At 31.0% G+C, this 12,318-nt stretch overlaps 1 protein-coding gene across 2 annotated transcripts; it reads right to left on the bottom strand.

Moving 5' to 3' along the window:
- Positions 1-1,004: 1,004 nt before the first annotated feature.
- LOC141622477 (feruloyl CoA ortho-hydroxylase F6H1-3-like) lies at positions 1,005-2,967 on the bottom strand. 2 transcript variants are annotated; one of them, XM_074438518.1, is made up of 3 exons: positions 2,583-2,967; positions 2,375-2,510; positions 1,006-1,703 (listed from the first exon to the last, which is right to left on the bottom strand). In XM_074438518.1, the coding sequence occupies exons 1-3, from the start codon at positions 2,944-2,946 to the stop codon at positions 1,130-1,132; spliced, it is 1,074 nt and encodes a 357-aa protein (XP_074294619.1). In that variant the 5' UTR covers positions 2,947-2,967; the 3' UTR covers positions 1,006-1,129. The 2 variants fall into 2 exon arrangements, with proteins under 2 accessions (XP_074294618.1, XP_074294619.1); XM_074438517.1 differs by having other exon boundaries at positions 1,005-1,703; positions 2,375-2,967.
- Positions 2,968-12,318: the final 9,351 nt, after the last annotated feature.

Below are 12,318 nucleotides of genomic sequence, written 5' to 3'. Positions count from 1 at the left end.
CTTTGCTATTTTACTTGAAATATTTGTTTCCGTTCAATTTTAATTTGTAAAAACTTACTGCTTTTCCTTCCAGGTTCATGAAAACGAAAACTAATCGTTTCTTCTAATAACACTTCATCGACTATCAATTGAGATGTGAATTGGTATCAATAAGGTCGGATGGATATAATTTACAAAATGATTTGTTTGAAAGAAAATCCCCCCTACTACTAAGAGAATAAAAATTCTCTTAGTTTTCCCTCCAAAAGGCATCTAGCTAAATAAGGTAACAAGTAAAATAAAATTCATTACATTATTATCTTTTCAATCAATATATTCTTATAATTAAATTAAAATTCATACTTATGACTTTTTCATTAAAATCTATAATTTATTATGCAATCATTTCCATTTCCATAAATATTACTTTTCATCAGTGACACTCTAAAATTACGCAAACCTGCTTCTTATGCAGTCTTTAACATAATTATTGTCATCACTTACACCCTAAAATTACGTAAATCTGTTTCTTATATTATCATTCATCAGTTACACTCTAAATATGGTGTATATTTTAAAGGACGTAACAATTTTTATGTAATTTTTTTTATTAAAAGTAAAAAAAATATTTGTCTAATTATTCGTAAATGATCTTTTTAAGTGCGTAGTATATTGTTTTTACCTGTTTTTGTTATAAGGTTATATGCGTTTTAATTAGATTTTACATTTTTACATCGCTTAATTGTAATTTAATGTCATAAGTTAGTTTCATGTAATGATATATCATTACAAAGTTAATTTTTATAGTAAAGTAATAATGGTTTAAGACAAAAATAACTTAACTTAAAGTGTCTTTTGATGGTAATAAACTTTCATTTTCTAGCTCTTACTAAGATTATATTAGTACATTATAACATTAAAGGTACAGTTAATTTATGCAATTAATTTAACGAGAATGTCTCTTTATAAAACAAAACTAAAAAATACCGTGCTGTAGCACGGGGATCTATACTAGTTAGTAAATGAACCAATTATATATAGTTCACAAGAAATATACAAAGCATACATTTATTAATTATTATTCTCTCGCTTAATTCGATAAATGTATAAATACATCATGAGTGATGGAACAATGTTGATAGAGGCTAAGCTAAACCTTAGCGAAATCAATTGTGGCTTTACCATCAAGAGCGTTGTTGAGGAAGTTCTTAATATAATCCGAGAAAAGAACTTGTTTATATAACGGCGTTTCTCCTCGTTCAAGCAACTCTTCAAAGGGACCGATAATATCTCTTGGCGTTGGAGTTACGAATATTGGGACCGAAACTCTGTCCTTATGTTCATTAGCAACAGCCCAATGTTCCACACTTTGGTACTTGCCATTGCTTAGGATTTGTAGGGCATCTCCTACATTTATTACGAGTGCTCCTTTTACCGGAGGAATGTCAGTCCAACTCTCACCATCTAAACTTCGAGCATAAAGACCACTTATATCCTCTTGAAGAAGGATGGTAAGTGTAGATATATCTGAGTGCCGACTTACTCCAAACGTTAGGTCTGGGTTAGGGCATTTCGGATAAAAGTTAAAATTAATAGTCTTAGCCCCCATTAGTAACGATGTTTTTCTCTTGTCAATTTCGTTGATACCGAGTCCCCTCATTAGTATTTCCATGAGACGTTGTGTTATATGTTGTGTACTATTCAAGAACTTCAAGGCTTCGTTCCTATATGGCAAATTTCTTGTTAATATTTCATTAGTTTTTTTTTGGTGTAAAGACCAAATAAATGATAGATTTAAAAAGTAAAAAAGTTACACGTACATGAAATTAAAAAACAACTTTTGCATACTTTGTACGAAATAAAAGTCACTTTAGGCCATGGGTAACAATAAAATGGACAAAATAAAAACATAAACGGATATGAAAGAATATTCTTTCAATAACATAGTGGGAGATCGTCTCTTAAAAATTGATGTGATTTTTCATAGATTCTAAATTATTTTACTTCTTGCCATTTAGGTTTCCATTTATTCATAAACTACTAGTTTTAAAGTCTGTACGTGGGTTAATGAACTTAATTATTTAAAAATAAAGCTAAAGAATTATGTTGTTGAAAACTCCTCATTTTTAAAGTGAATTAGTCTAAAATATAACGAATGTCATGACAACATATAACTTTATATAATCTGACGTGAAAGAAATTAAACCTTTTCACTTTTACAAAAAAAAAGTTGGCATTAGTATTTACCACCTTTTATATACCAAATCTGACAACATATAACTTTATATAATCTGTGAACTTAATTATAATTTTTTCGAAAATATATTGTATTATTTTATGAAAAGACTTTTTCATAACAAACATACGGCATGCATAAATGCATTTAGTTAATTACCTGCATGCAGTTGGCCAAAGTGAATTAGCCTCTTCCTGGGAAACAAAGGAGAGCCTTAATTTATCCTTCCACTCTAAAGCCTTCTCCATTTCAGGCGCAAAGCTCGAACCATACGTTACATTTTTCGACAATTTACCTTTCATGTACTTACTCTTCTCCATTTCAGGCGCAAAGCTCGAACCATACGTTACATTTTTCGACAATTTACCTTTCATGTACTTACTCTTCTCCTCCACCGGTTGCTCGAAAAACCGGTACGTGGCCGCCTTCACTTCCTCTAACACTTCAAGAGGCACTCCATGGTTAACTATTTGAAAGAATCCCCATTTCTCTGCTGCCTCACATACCGATTTTTCAAGTAGTTCCGTGTTTGGGCTCGACATGTCGATAATTGGGATACAATTATTGTGCTTAAGCTTGTTAGTATTAATGTTGAACCTTTCTTCTATAGGGTGAATGTATTGTGTTGGTAGGGTTTTAATTTTCATTATATCAACTAAACCCTTAACTCCATAACCTTGGTTTTGAACAAATTCATTAATGTTTTCTTGGACTAAGCTTGGACCTAACATTGTGAGTGGATTGATTAAATTAGTAGGAGGTGTGTTATGTTGATCTAATTGTGTTGTGGGGTATTTATAATGTCCAAAACTACTTCGTCTACAGATGTCAACTCGTTTAATAAGTAAAATTATGAAAGATGGTACTCATAGTCTGAGTTTGAACCGTGTCAATTTTAAAATTGCTCATGCCCTTTAAATTTTAAAATTGCTCATGCGGTAGTTAAAAACACGTAAAACCGTGTCAACATTAAAATTGATTGAGTGAGTGGTAAAAGTTTAGAGTAGTAGTGGTAATCCACCCATTTACCATATCAAATTTAGAAAGAAAATAATTAATTTGGAATAAAATTTTGAAAAAAAAAAAAAGACAACAAAAGTGGAATGGATGAGAGTGTGAGTTTTCCCCACCAAAAATATACCCCATGTCATCCACACCAATAGTAACACTTGATTTTTGGCACTATTTATGTTTATAGAGAATTTTTGATATTATTTGTAATATATAAGAGAAAATATAGTCATGTCAGATCATATATTTGATTTATCATCATGATATTATAAGAATATCTTATCTTTATAATTTTTAATAATACGTAACTAACGATATTCACGATGCAAAACATGCATCGACAAGTGTGATAAAGCAAGTGTTACCTTTGGTGTGGATGAGAGAGGGTACTTTTAAATTAACCCCGTTTTTTCTCAAAGTTATTTGATGGGATCGGAATTAAAAACGAAAAGAAAAATGATAGAAAATGCGACTGTTCAATCAAAGATTGATATGTCACCCAATTTAACATAATTGTAGTGTAATTAACACCCAGATTCTATTAAGATAAATCTCATACGACTCATAAAATTCTTTGATAGATACATAAAATGAGGTAGATAGGTTTATAAAGCAAGACTAACGGTAAAAGAGCAGTTTTAGAAAATAAAAAATAACATAAAGTGCAAATAAACTTATACAACTGGTTGTATAATCCATTAAATTGAAAATCCCATGAATTGCATTATTTGGAACTCGTTTGGTTACCCCAAATATTGCAAAATGGGGGAGTTTTAAACTCCTACATGATGGGGGAGTTTAATTACCTTTCTAACCTCTCCTAGGTAATTGGAAACTCCTCCATTTATTTCCCACCCAATTTACTCATTTGCCCAATTTACCTTTAATAAAATATGTTATTTAGATTAGATAAGAGTATACTAGTATAGATCCCGCGCAAATGCGCGGTTTTTTAAATAGGGATATTAGAGAATGTAACAACTATACTATTGGTATTTAATAGTGTAAATCCCGCACATTTGCGGTATATATAGAGGTTTGTTTTTAGTTATTATTTAAATATTTTAAATTGATACATTATTAATTTTTCATATTTTTCATATACCTCATTATATATTGATATGAGAAAAAAATGAACTATGAACAAATCAAGAGAATTTAGTAAAGTTATAAAATATGTTTAATAATTTTTTTCTTTAACATAAAACTAATGATTACAAATAATAAATTTTCTCAAATTATGTTAATGATTTTTTATTTTTTTTGTGATGAAGCTAACTAAATCAGTTTAATTTTTTGTTTTATACAAAATATGTCAAGTCATTCTCTCATATATAATAATACATAACAAAAATTCAGAAATTTAGAGTTTATAAAATTATAGTGAATTTATCTTCTTTAATTAAAATATTATAATTTAGATTTTCAAAGAAAATACTATTATTTGATTAAAAGGTTATATTTTGATGAAATGATAATAATTTAAATAAAGAAGTATTTTTATTTTCTTATTTAGCTTGATACCTTTTTGAGGAAAACTTTGGAGAATTTTATTCTCTTAATATATAGGAGGATTTTTTCCAAATTTTATACCTTCAAGTTTTTATATTTCACCTAATTGTATTTTAATATTGTATGTCATGAATTTTTTTTTAACATAAAGTTAATGAATTTATTTTATAACTTTGCTTAAATTATCTTAATGAGTTTTTTTCACGTAGCTAATAATATTATTTTATTGTTTTATACAGTTTAAGTATGCATTAAGACTTTTTCGAACCAAAAATTAACGATTTTGTATTTTATAATTTTATATTCCTTTTATTTTAGTTTGATTAAAACATTATATAATTATAATTTAGAATTTAATAAAAAAAGTCATGCTTTAAGAAAAAGATTATAGTTTAATGGGAAAATTTTATTTCTTTCCTTATATAAGTAGGTGGAGTTTGGAGGGAAAACTTTTGAGAATTTTTATTCTCTTAGTAGTAGGGGGGATTTGTATTTACAAATCAAAATCATGTGAATTGGAGTAGTTTAACCAAACATAACACTGAAATTTAAATCCTGGGAAGAAGAACTCCCCCCCACACGGTACCCAAACATATTTTTGTTATTTTATGGAAATTATATACATGAATTGAAATCCAGTGAATTGCAAACTAGCACATGGATTCAACTCGTACATGAACTAAACGAGCACTTACTATGTATCGTTATTATGTGGTCATTAAAGACTAAATTTCGATATGTGTACATATTAATAAATAGGACAACATAAAAGTCAATTTCTATTCCAAAATTTCCGCCAAATTAAATTGGCACTAGAAATTGATCACTAAAAATGGATTTTTGGCTCCAAATTTTCTTGAATTTATAACCAGCCACCAAAAATTGAAATTGAACCACGAATAATTTAAGTACTAACTACGGTACTTAGACTCTATTTGTTAAGATATTTTAGGTATTTGATTTGGTCAAAATATCTTATTTGACCAAAATTTCAGGTACCTTATTTTGTTGTAAGTGTTTGACAAGTAGCTTATTTAACCAAATAAGCTACCTGAAATAAAATGCTACAACACGAGTTACCCCCTTATTAGTTTGCTATATATACAAAATATAATAATATACTTGTAAAACGGATCCATTATCGTGAACGCTAATCAATGCTGGAGTTAGGGAAGGATGCGGCTTACAGGAGTGCCGCCCTCACTAGAGGGAAAAAATTCATAACATTTAGTTAAAAATCTTAAACCTTTTTACCTTATACAATTATCCGTTTGCCCTCACTAAATTTAAATTCTGGACTTGCCACCTATACTTAGGGGGCGTTTGGTTGGGGGTCTATAAGAAAGGGAAAGGGAAACAAAGTTATTGATTTCCTTTGTTGGTGTTTGTTTGACACAAACAAAGAGAATGAAACTCCCTTCCTTACCCCTCAATCCATCTAATTCCTTACCCCCACCCCCCAAGGTATGATATTTCATTACCCTTGTTATCCTTCAACCACCTTATTTATCTACCACCACACTTGCAATTCCCACCACACCAGTCACCATCAAGACGCCATCACCACCACCACCACAGCCACCCCACATAAACCACCACCGCCACAACCACCATGACGCCACCACCACCACCATCACCACCCACATAAACCACCACCACAACACCACCGCCACAACCATCATAACGCCACCACCACCACCTTACATAAACCACCACCACATCCACAATCACCACCACCACAACCACCCCACATAAACCACCACCACAACACCACCGCCATAACCACCATGACGCCACCACCATCACCACCACCATAGCCAATCTATTGCCACCACCACGCCACCACCACCACCACAACCACCTCACCTAAACTACCACCCGCACACCAAAATAAACCACAACCCACCACACTTCATTTTCTTGATGTAACCAAACAACTAGTTGAGTTTTAGGTAATCCATTTCCTTTCCCCCTCTTACCCTTTCTAATTTCTTTTCCCTTTCTCTTTCTCTAACCAAACGCCCCCTTATTGTATTAGTTTTAATGAAAAATAAAAAATGGAAAACACAATTGATCTATTTAACACAGTCACACACTCTCACACACACTCTTGTGTAAAGAGTTTTACATAAACCCGACTGCCAACCCTTTCCCATTTAGAGCCCTAATTGTAAAATTTTAACCCTAACTAAAACAAAATTAATTAACTCAACTTAATCCACAAAAAATAAAGTAATTTGTTGATATAAATTAATTAAGATCAATAACTGAAGAATGTGGAAGAAATTTGATTAAGCTGTAGGAGGGAGATCATGGAGAAAAATTAGCTTACTTGGTTGGGGTGTATGGTACAATGAAAAACATGCGAAAATAAGTACATAAAAAAATAAGATGTAAACTATTCATTGGGATAGAGGAAGTACATAACATAGTAACTACTAAAATTAACGTTTAGCACCAAATTTTTTGGTACAAACTTACAAATTTGGTCGAAAATTATAAGATTATTCTTTAGTCATCAAAGGCAAATTTGGCTCCAAGTAATTTCAAGGCTCTGTTTGGCAAGACATTTTATATAGCTTAGTTGACTAAAGTAACTTCAGTAAGTAGACTATATATAATCAGTTGTATTTGTTGTATAGTAAAGAATCCGAGCATTATAATGAATTATTTGAACTTAGACCTATACATTACGAGTTTTATTAGAAAGAACTTGAGCTCCATTATAAAAATATTGATTTTAAAAAATTATAATGAAATTCAAGAATAGTATATATAAGCTCAATTAGATTTTAATTTTGACATAAAAAAATCTAAATATAAATCAAAAGTTATAAAAGCTCGAAAAAAATACACATAAGCTCGAATAAATTTATGATTGTTGTACAATGCTCTTGTACAACAGGTTGTATAGTATTATTTGTGAAGTAGCTTATTTAATCAAAATTTTACCTATCTTAGCTTATTTGTTTGCAAATGTTTGGCAAGCTTAGCTTATTTAGCTAAATAATCTGTATGAAAATGAAATGCTAGCTAGGGTAGCATTTGATAAATAAGTTCGGATTGTATTTATCTTCCATTTTTACCTCTTCAATCTATAAAATTAAATAATTATTATATTCCTTTACGTTTCATAAAAAATCAGCTATCTTTCCAGTTAGTTTGTCAAAGCACTTTTATATAACCAATTACCTTATCAGCTCCTAATTTTCAGTTATTACCTTATCAGCTATCTTTCAGGTTCCAGTTAGCTTTTTAGTTTTCAGCTATCTTTTCAGATTTTATTTACCTTTTCAACTAATTTACCAAATAGGGACTAACAATTAGGCACCAAAAGGTCAATTTCCTTGCAATAATCTCTAGCATATTAAAGTTGATTTTCAGCTCTAGTTTTCTTTAGTTTATAATCGGACACCAAAAATTGACATTGAACTACACAAAAACCAATTAAGTACTCAATACTCGATAACACACGCCACAACGATTTTTTTGCAATTAGTCTTTTTAAAGACAATCTCATACTATAAATAGTGTGAGGCATCAAGCATATCATCAAATTAAAGAAATAGGCTCACCATAATAAATACTAGTTGAAAACCCGTGTGATACACGAGACTCCAACTAAAACCATCTTTAACAGTATATGTTGCATGTCCTATGAATTTGTTAAACAACAAATTGTAAATGTTGGTTTACGATATAGTTTGATAATAGAAGTCAACTAAGTTGATAAAAGAAAAGTCCAACTTATGTTGAAAATTAGAGCAAATGAAACTTCGAGGTTGATTTAGTTGTATTGAAATTACCAGTCTCTTTAAAATAAAGGTTGCTTCATTTAGACCCTGTTATTTTGCACTTAATTTTGCTAAACTTTTCGAAACTTAACTTGTAAAAGTAGCTTTTCTGAACTAAACTTATAAGAAAATGGGTATGACTTAAGCTTAATTTTTCTGAGCTGAATTTATTGAAGTTGATCTAAACTTATAGGAGCGTATTAGTATTTCTGAAGTGAGTTTATAGAAGTTGATTTTTGTAAACTTATATGGGCTTAACTTTTCCGAACTGGACTTATAAGAGTTGAACATATCTTAAAAAGAGTGACTTTAAGTCCAAGAGAATAAGATTTTAATATTAATTATATCAGTTGTATAACATTTAGGGGTATAGTTGTATTATGTAACCTATTTTTGTTGTTGCACGCACCACCGTTTTTTAGTTAGTATAAAACGCTAATGTTAGAAACGTGATTTAATTCCCCAAAATGAGCCCGTGATAACTGAGTTGGACCCTTAGGAAATCGGTAAATTAGATTAACTTAAAATATCTACCAATAATATATTCTAGTTGGTAAGTATACAATGTTGTAAAAACTTAATTGTGGAATGCAAATCATCATGAATCTCAATTATATATGTAGCATGTTTGGAGAATTTGTTAGATCTATCAACACCATATTTTTTCCGTTGAACATCAACAATTAAGATCGATTATTCTCTATAAACTTCACGCAAAATTTATAATTCTATACTTATTTGGCAGATTTGTGAAAAATTATGTGTACGTACTCAAAATTTTCTTGTGGCCTTGGTACACTTGTTTCCTATCATCAATATATAACTTTAATCCCTCGGTGACGTTCTTCCTTACGCTACTACGTAAAGCTGGTTATGACTAAATTATGGTTCTAACTGATATACTCCAACATAATTAAGTGACTGTCCCTGACTCTTTTTTATCGTCACGGCGTAGCATGCCATCAATGGATATTGTATTCACTTAAGTACGAAAGAGAATTTGTATCACATGAAGTCATCACTATGCTCGTGCTCATGTATGAATATCTGAATTGTTAAAGTTCGATATAATTGAGTAAGACGATTACACTAATAAATGAGCAAGACGAAGGGACTAATAAATAGAGTACATAGTTACTTTTGTGTAAGACGATTTTACATTACTATAATTATAAACAGTAGGTCTTATGAGAGACCGTCTTCCACTAATTTAGTGGAAGAGATAATAGAGAAAAAAAATTCAGTGGGTCCCTCACCCCATTATGTAAGAGGTCTCTCAATAACGCTATTGAGAGACCGTCTCTCTGGAGTTTTTTTGAATTATAAAATGGATCTAAACACAATTATTCGGTAGAATTAGTCGATCTTATGTAAGAAGGTTTACACTAAACATCCCCCTTAAACTAAAAGAATTAGAAAACTGAAATTTTTCCCGCCTAAATGCTTTTAACTAGAAATTGAGCCTAACTTTATCTAGATATGTATTGGACCTAATATATGGTCTTTATGTGTCAAAGTATCTTATCAAACACCGTAACTTCTATAGTTGGGCCAAATTTATTTCATTCATTATTATCTCATTAGTCAAATATATGTATTTTAAATGTCGTAAATTTTCTATTTAAAACATATGCAGATTTTACTCATATTATTAAAATCAGTGTGTGCTTTTTACTTTTTTATTCTTTAAATTTTTTACTCCATTTAAATTGTTACTCCGTATATTGTAACAAAAATTACTAAAATAGTTATATGTTTCAAATGCGTAAAAATAAGCATAAATTTTTGTAATTAAACTAACAATCTTCTTTTTTTAATCATAAACTTATTCCGAGTAAAATGTAAAATTCGTTCTATTTTAATTCTTAGTATTTTTACACATTAACAATTGTAGATAATTACAAATAAAATTCAAAGTTTATTTATATATTATTATTATTATTAGCTCTAATTGTTAAGTTCTCTACACATGACATTCTAAAATACCGTGCTTTAGCACGGACTCTATACTAGTTATATTAGTAAGGAGAAGTGGTATTTAAAAATCCCATTTTACGATAAATTAACCATCTTAAACAAGTATATATGCCGTGTTACATTATCCCTATATATTTACTACGGTTAAAAATTAATTGTTGACGCAAGACCCCTACTGATTTTATGGAGTAATTTAATACCACCTCTAAATCATTTTTACAGTGAGGATGAGGATTAGCTTCTCCGTGTTGGTGCTTCAATCTAGCTTATACATATGGAACACCTACTTATGTTAAGGATATTAGTGCTTTTACTAATGATCAACAAATAGGTGTCATTGATTTCATGTCTTTTTGATTTAGAAATGTTTTATTAATTAATATAAAACACATAATGAAACATCATATTATCTACTTTTAACAGGGTAATTTTATTAAAATTTGTTCTAATCTTACGAAATATATTATTATCATGATAATTTAATAAAAATATAGATATATATATTTTTCGTAATACTTGTAATCATATTAAAACGCATCCTTGAGAATGGCTTAATTAAACAAAGTACGGAGTAATGGCTATGTTCGATATCGGTGAAGATGGCGTTGTTTGGCTCATATAAAAACAGTGAGCTCAAAGTAATTATTTTTAAACAAAACACTTCTTTTTTCTAGGAATGATTGTTCAGGTTCGTTTTATCACTTTGCACGATATTACATTGATAGGATATCACACACTTAACAAAGATAAATACCCTAGTAACAAATAAATGTAGTAATAGGAGGTCAAACACAAGGAAACGTGAGTTGTTAAACAAGTTGTCATGGAGTGAATTCTATCAAGATCGGTTCCGATTGTTTGGTTTGGTTGGTAAACTTGTGATAAAATGATGTAAAGTTAATAATGATAAAAGAGTCTAGGGGAATCGGGTCACACACGCAAATATGTAGATGCTCATGTCAAACTTAGGAATAGCTAATTATGATAATTGTTTAGGCTTAAAGAAAACCACATCTCGGCCTTATTGTCAACCATAGAACGGGTTGTAGCGAGCTCTCGCTATGACTAGATCAGTCTACTAAAACATGCGTAGCCTAATTCAATTCCGTGCTTGAATGAAATGGTGGTGCTCAGCTTGGATGCATCCATTTGGTTTCTCTCCTCCCTTACCCACATTCTTAAGTGCCTCCATGAGCGCGTCTTGCTGCTCAATCATCCTGGCAACCTCCTCAAGATCTTCTTGGCGGCATTTTGAGCGGATATAACCAATATAAACGTAAACACATAGCCTGCAACTCAAAATAAACAAATCACCCGCCAAAGAAGTACTCGGCCGAGTACCAGGAAGTACTCGGTCGAGTACCAGAAAGTACTCGGTCAAGTAAGGACTACTCGGTCGAGTACTGGGACTACTCGGCCGATTATCCTAGTACTCCAGTAGCTGACCTCCAAAACACATAAAACATACTCGGCGGTCGAGTGCCCCTCTTACCCTTGGAATTCCTTTTTGTAAATTTTCCTCTCGACTCACCCTTGTACCTTCCCCTCCTCCTTGACCATAAACTTTATCGTTCATGCATCTCCTATTCTTTTTGTTGTGCTTCCCTTTGGATTCGAGTGTAGAGGCTTATAAAATCTCTATCTTGGATATCCTTGTTGACCCCATATCGACCTTTTACCCCTAAAAGTCATCATAGCCCTTTTATTGGTTAAGTTTGGATCCTTTTAGCGTGCTTTGTAATCATGATGTCTAAGTTGCTTTTCAATTCGTACAATTTCTAAACAATTCAAGTTACCACTTTTCGTTCG

The sequence above is a fragment of the Silene latifolia genome, chromosome X (genome assembly GCF_048544455.1).
Source record: "Silene latifolia isolate original U9 population chromosome X, ASM4854445v1, whole genome shotgun sequence".
Lineage (NCBI taxonomy): Eukaryota > Viridiplantae > Streptophyta > Magnoliopsida > Caryophyllales > Caryophyllaceae > Silene > Silene latifolia.
Note: the sequence above shows the minus strand (reverse complement) of the source record. Positions and strands in the feature narration are given on the sequence as shown.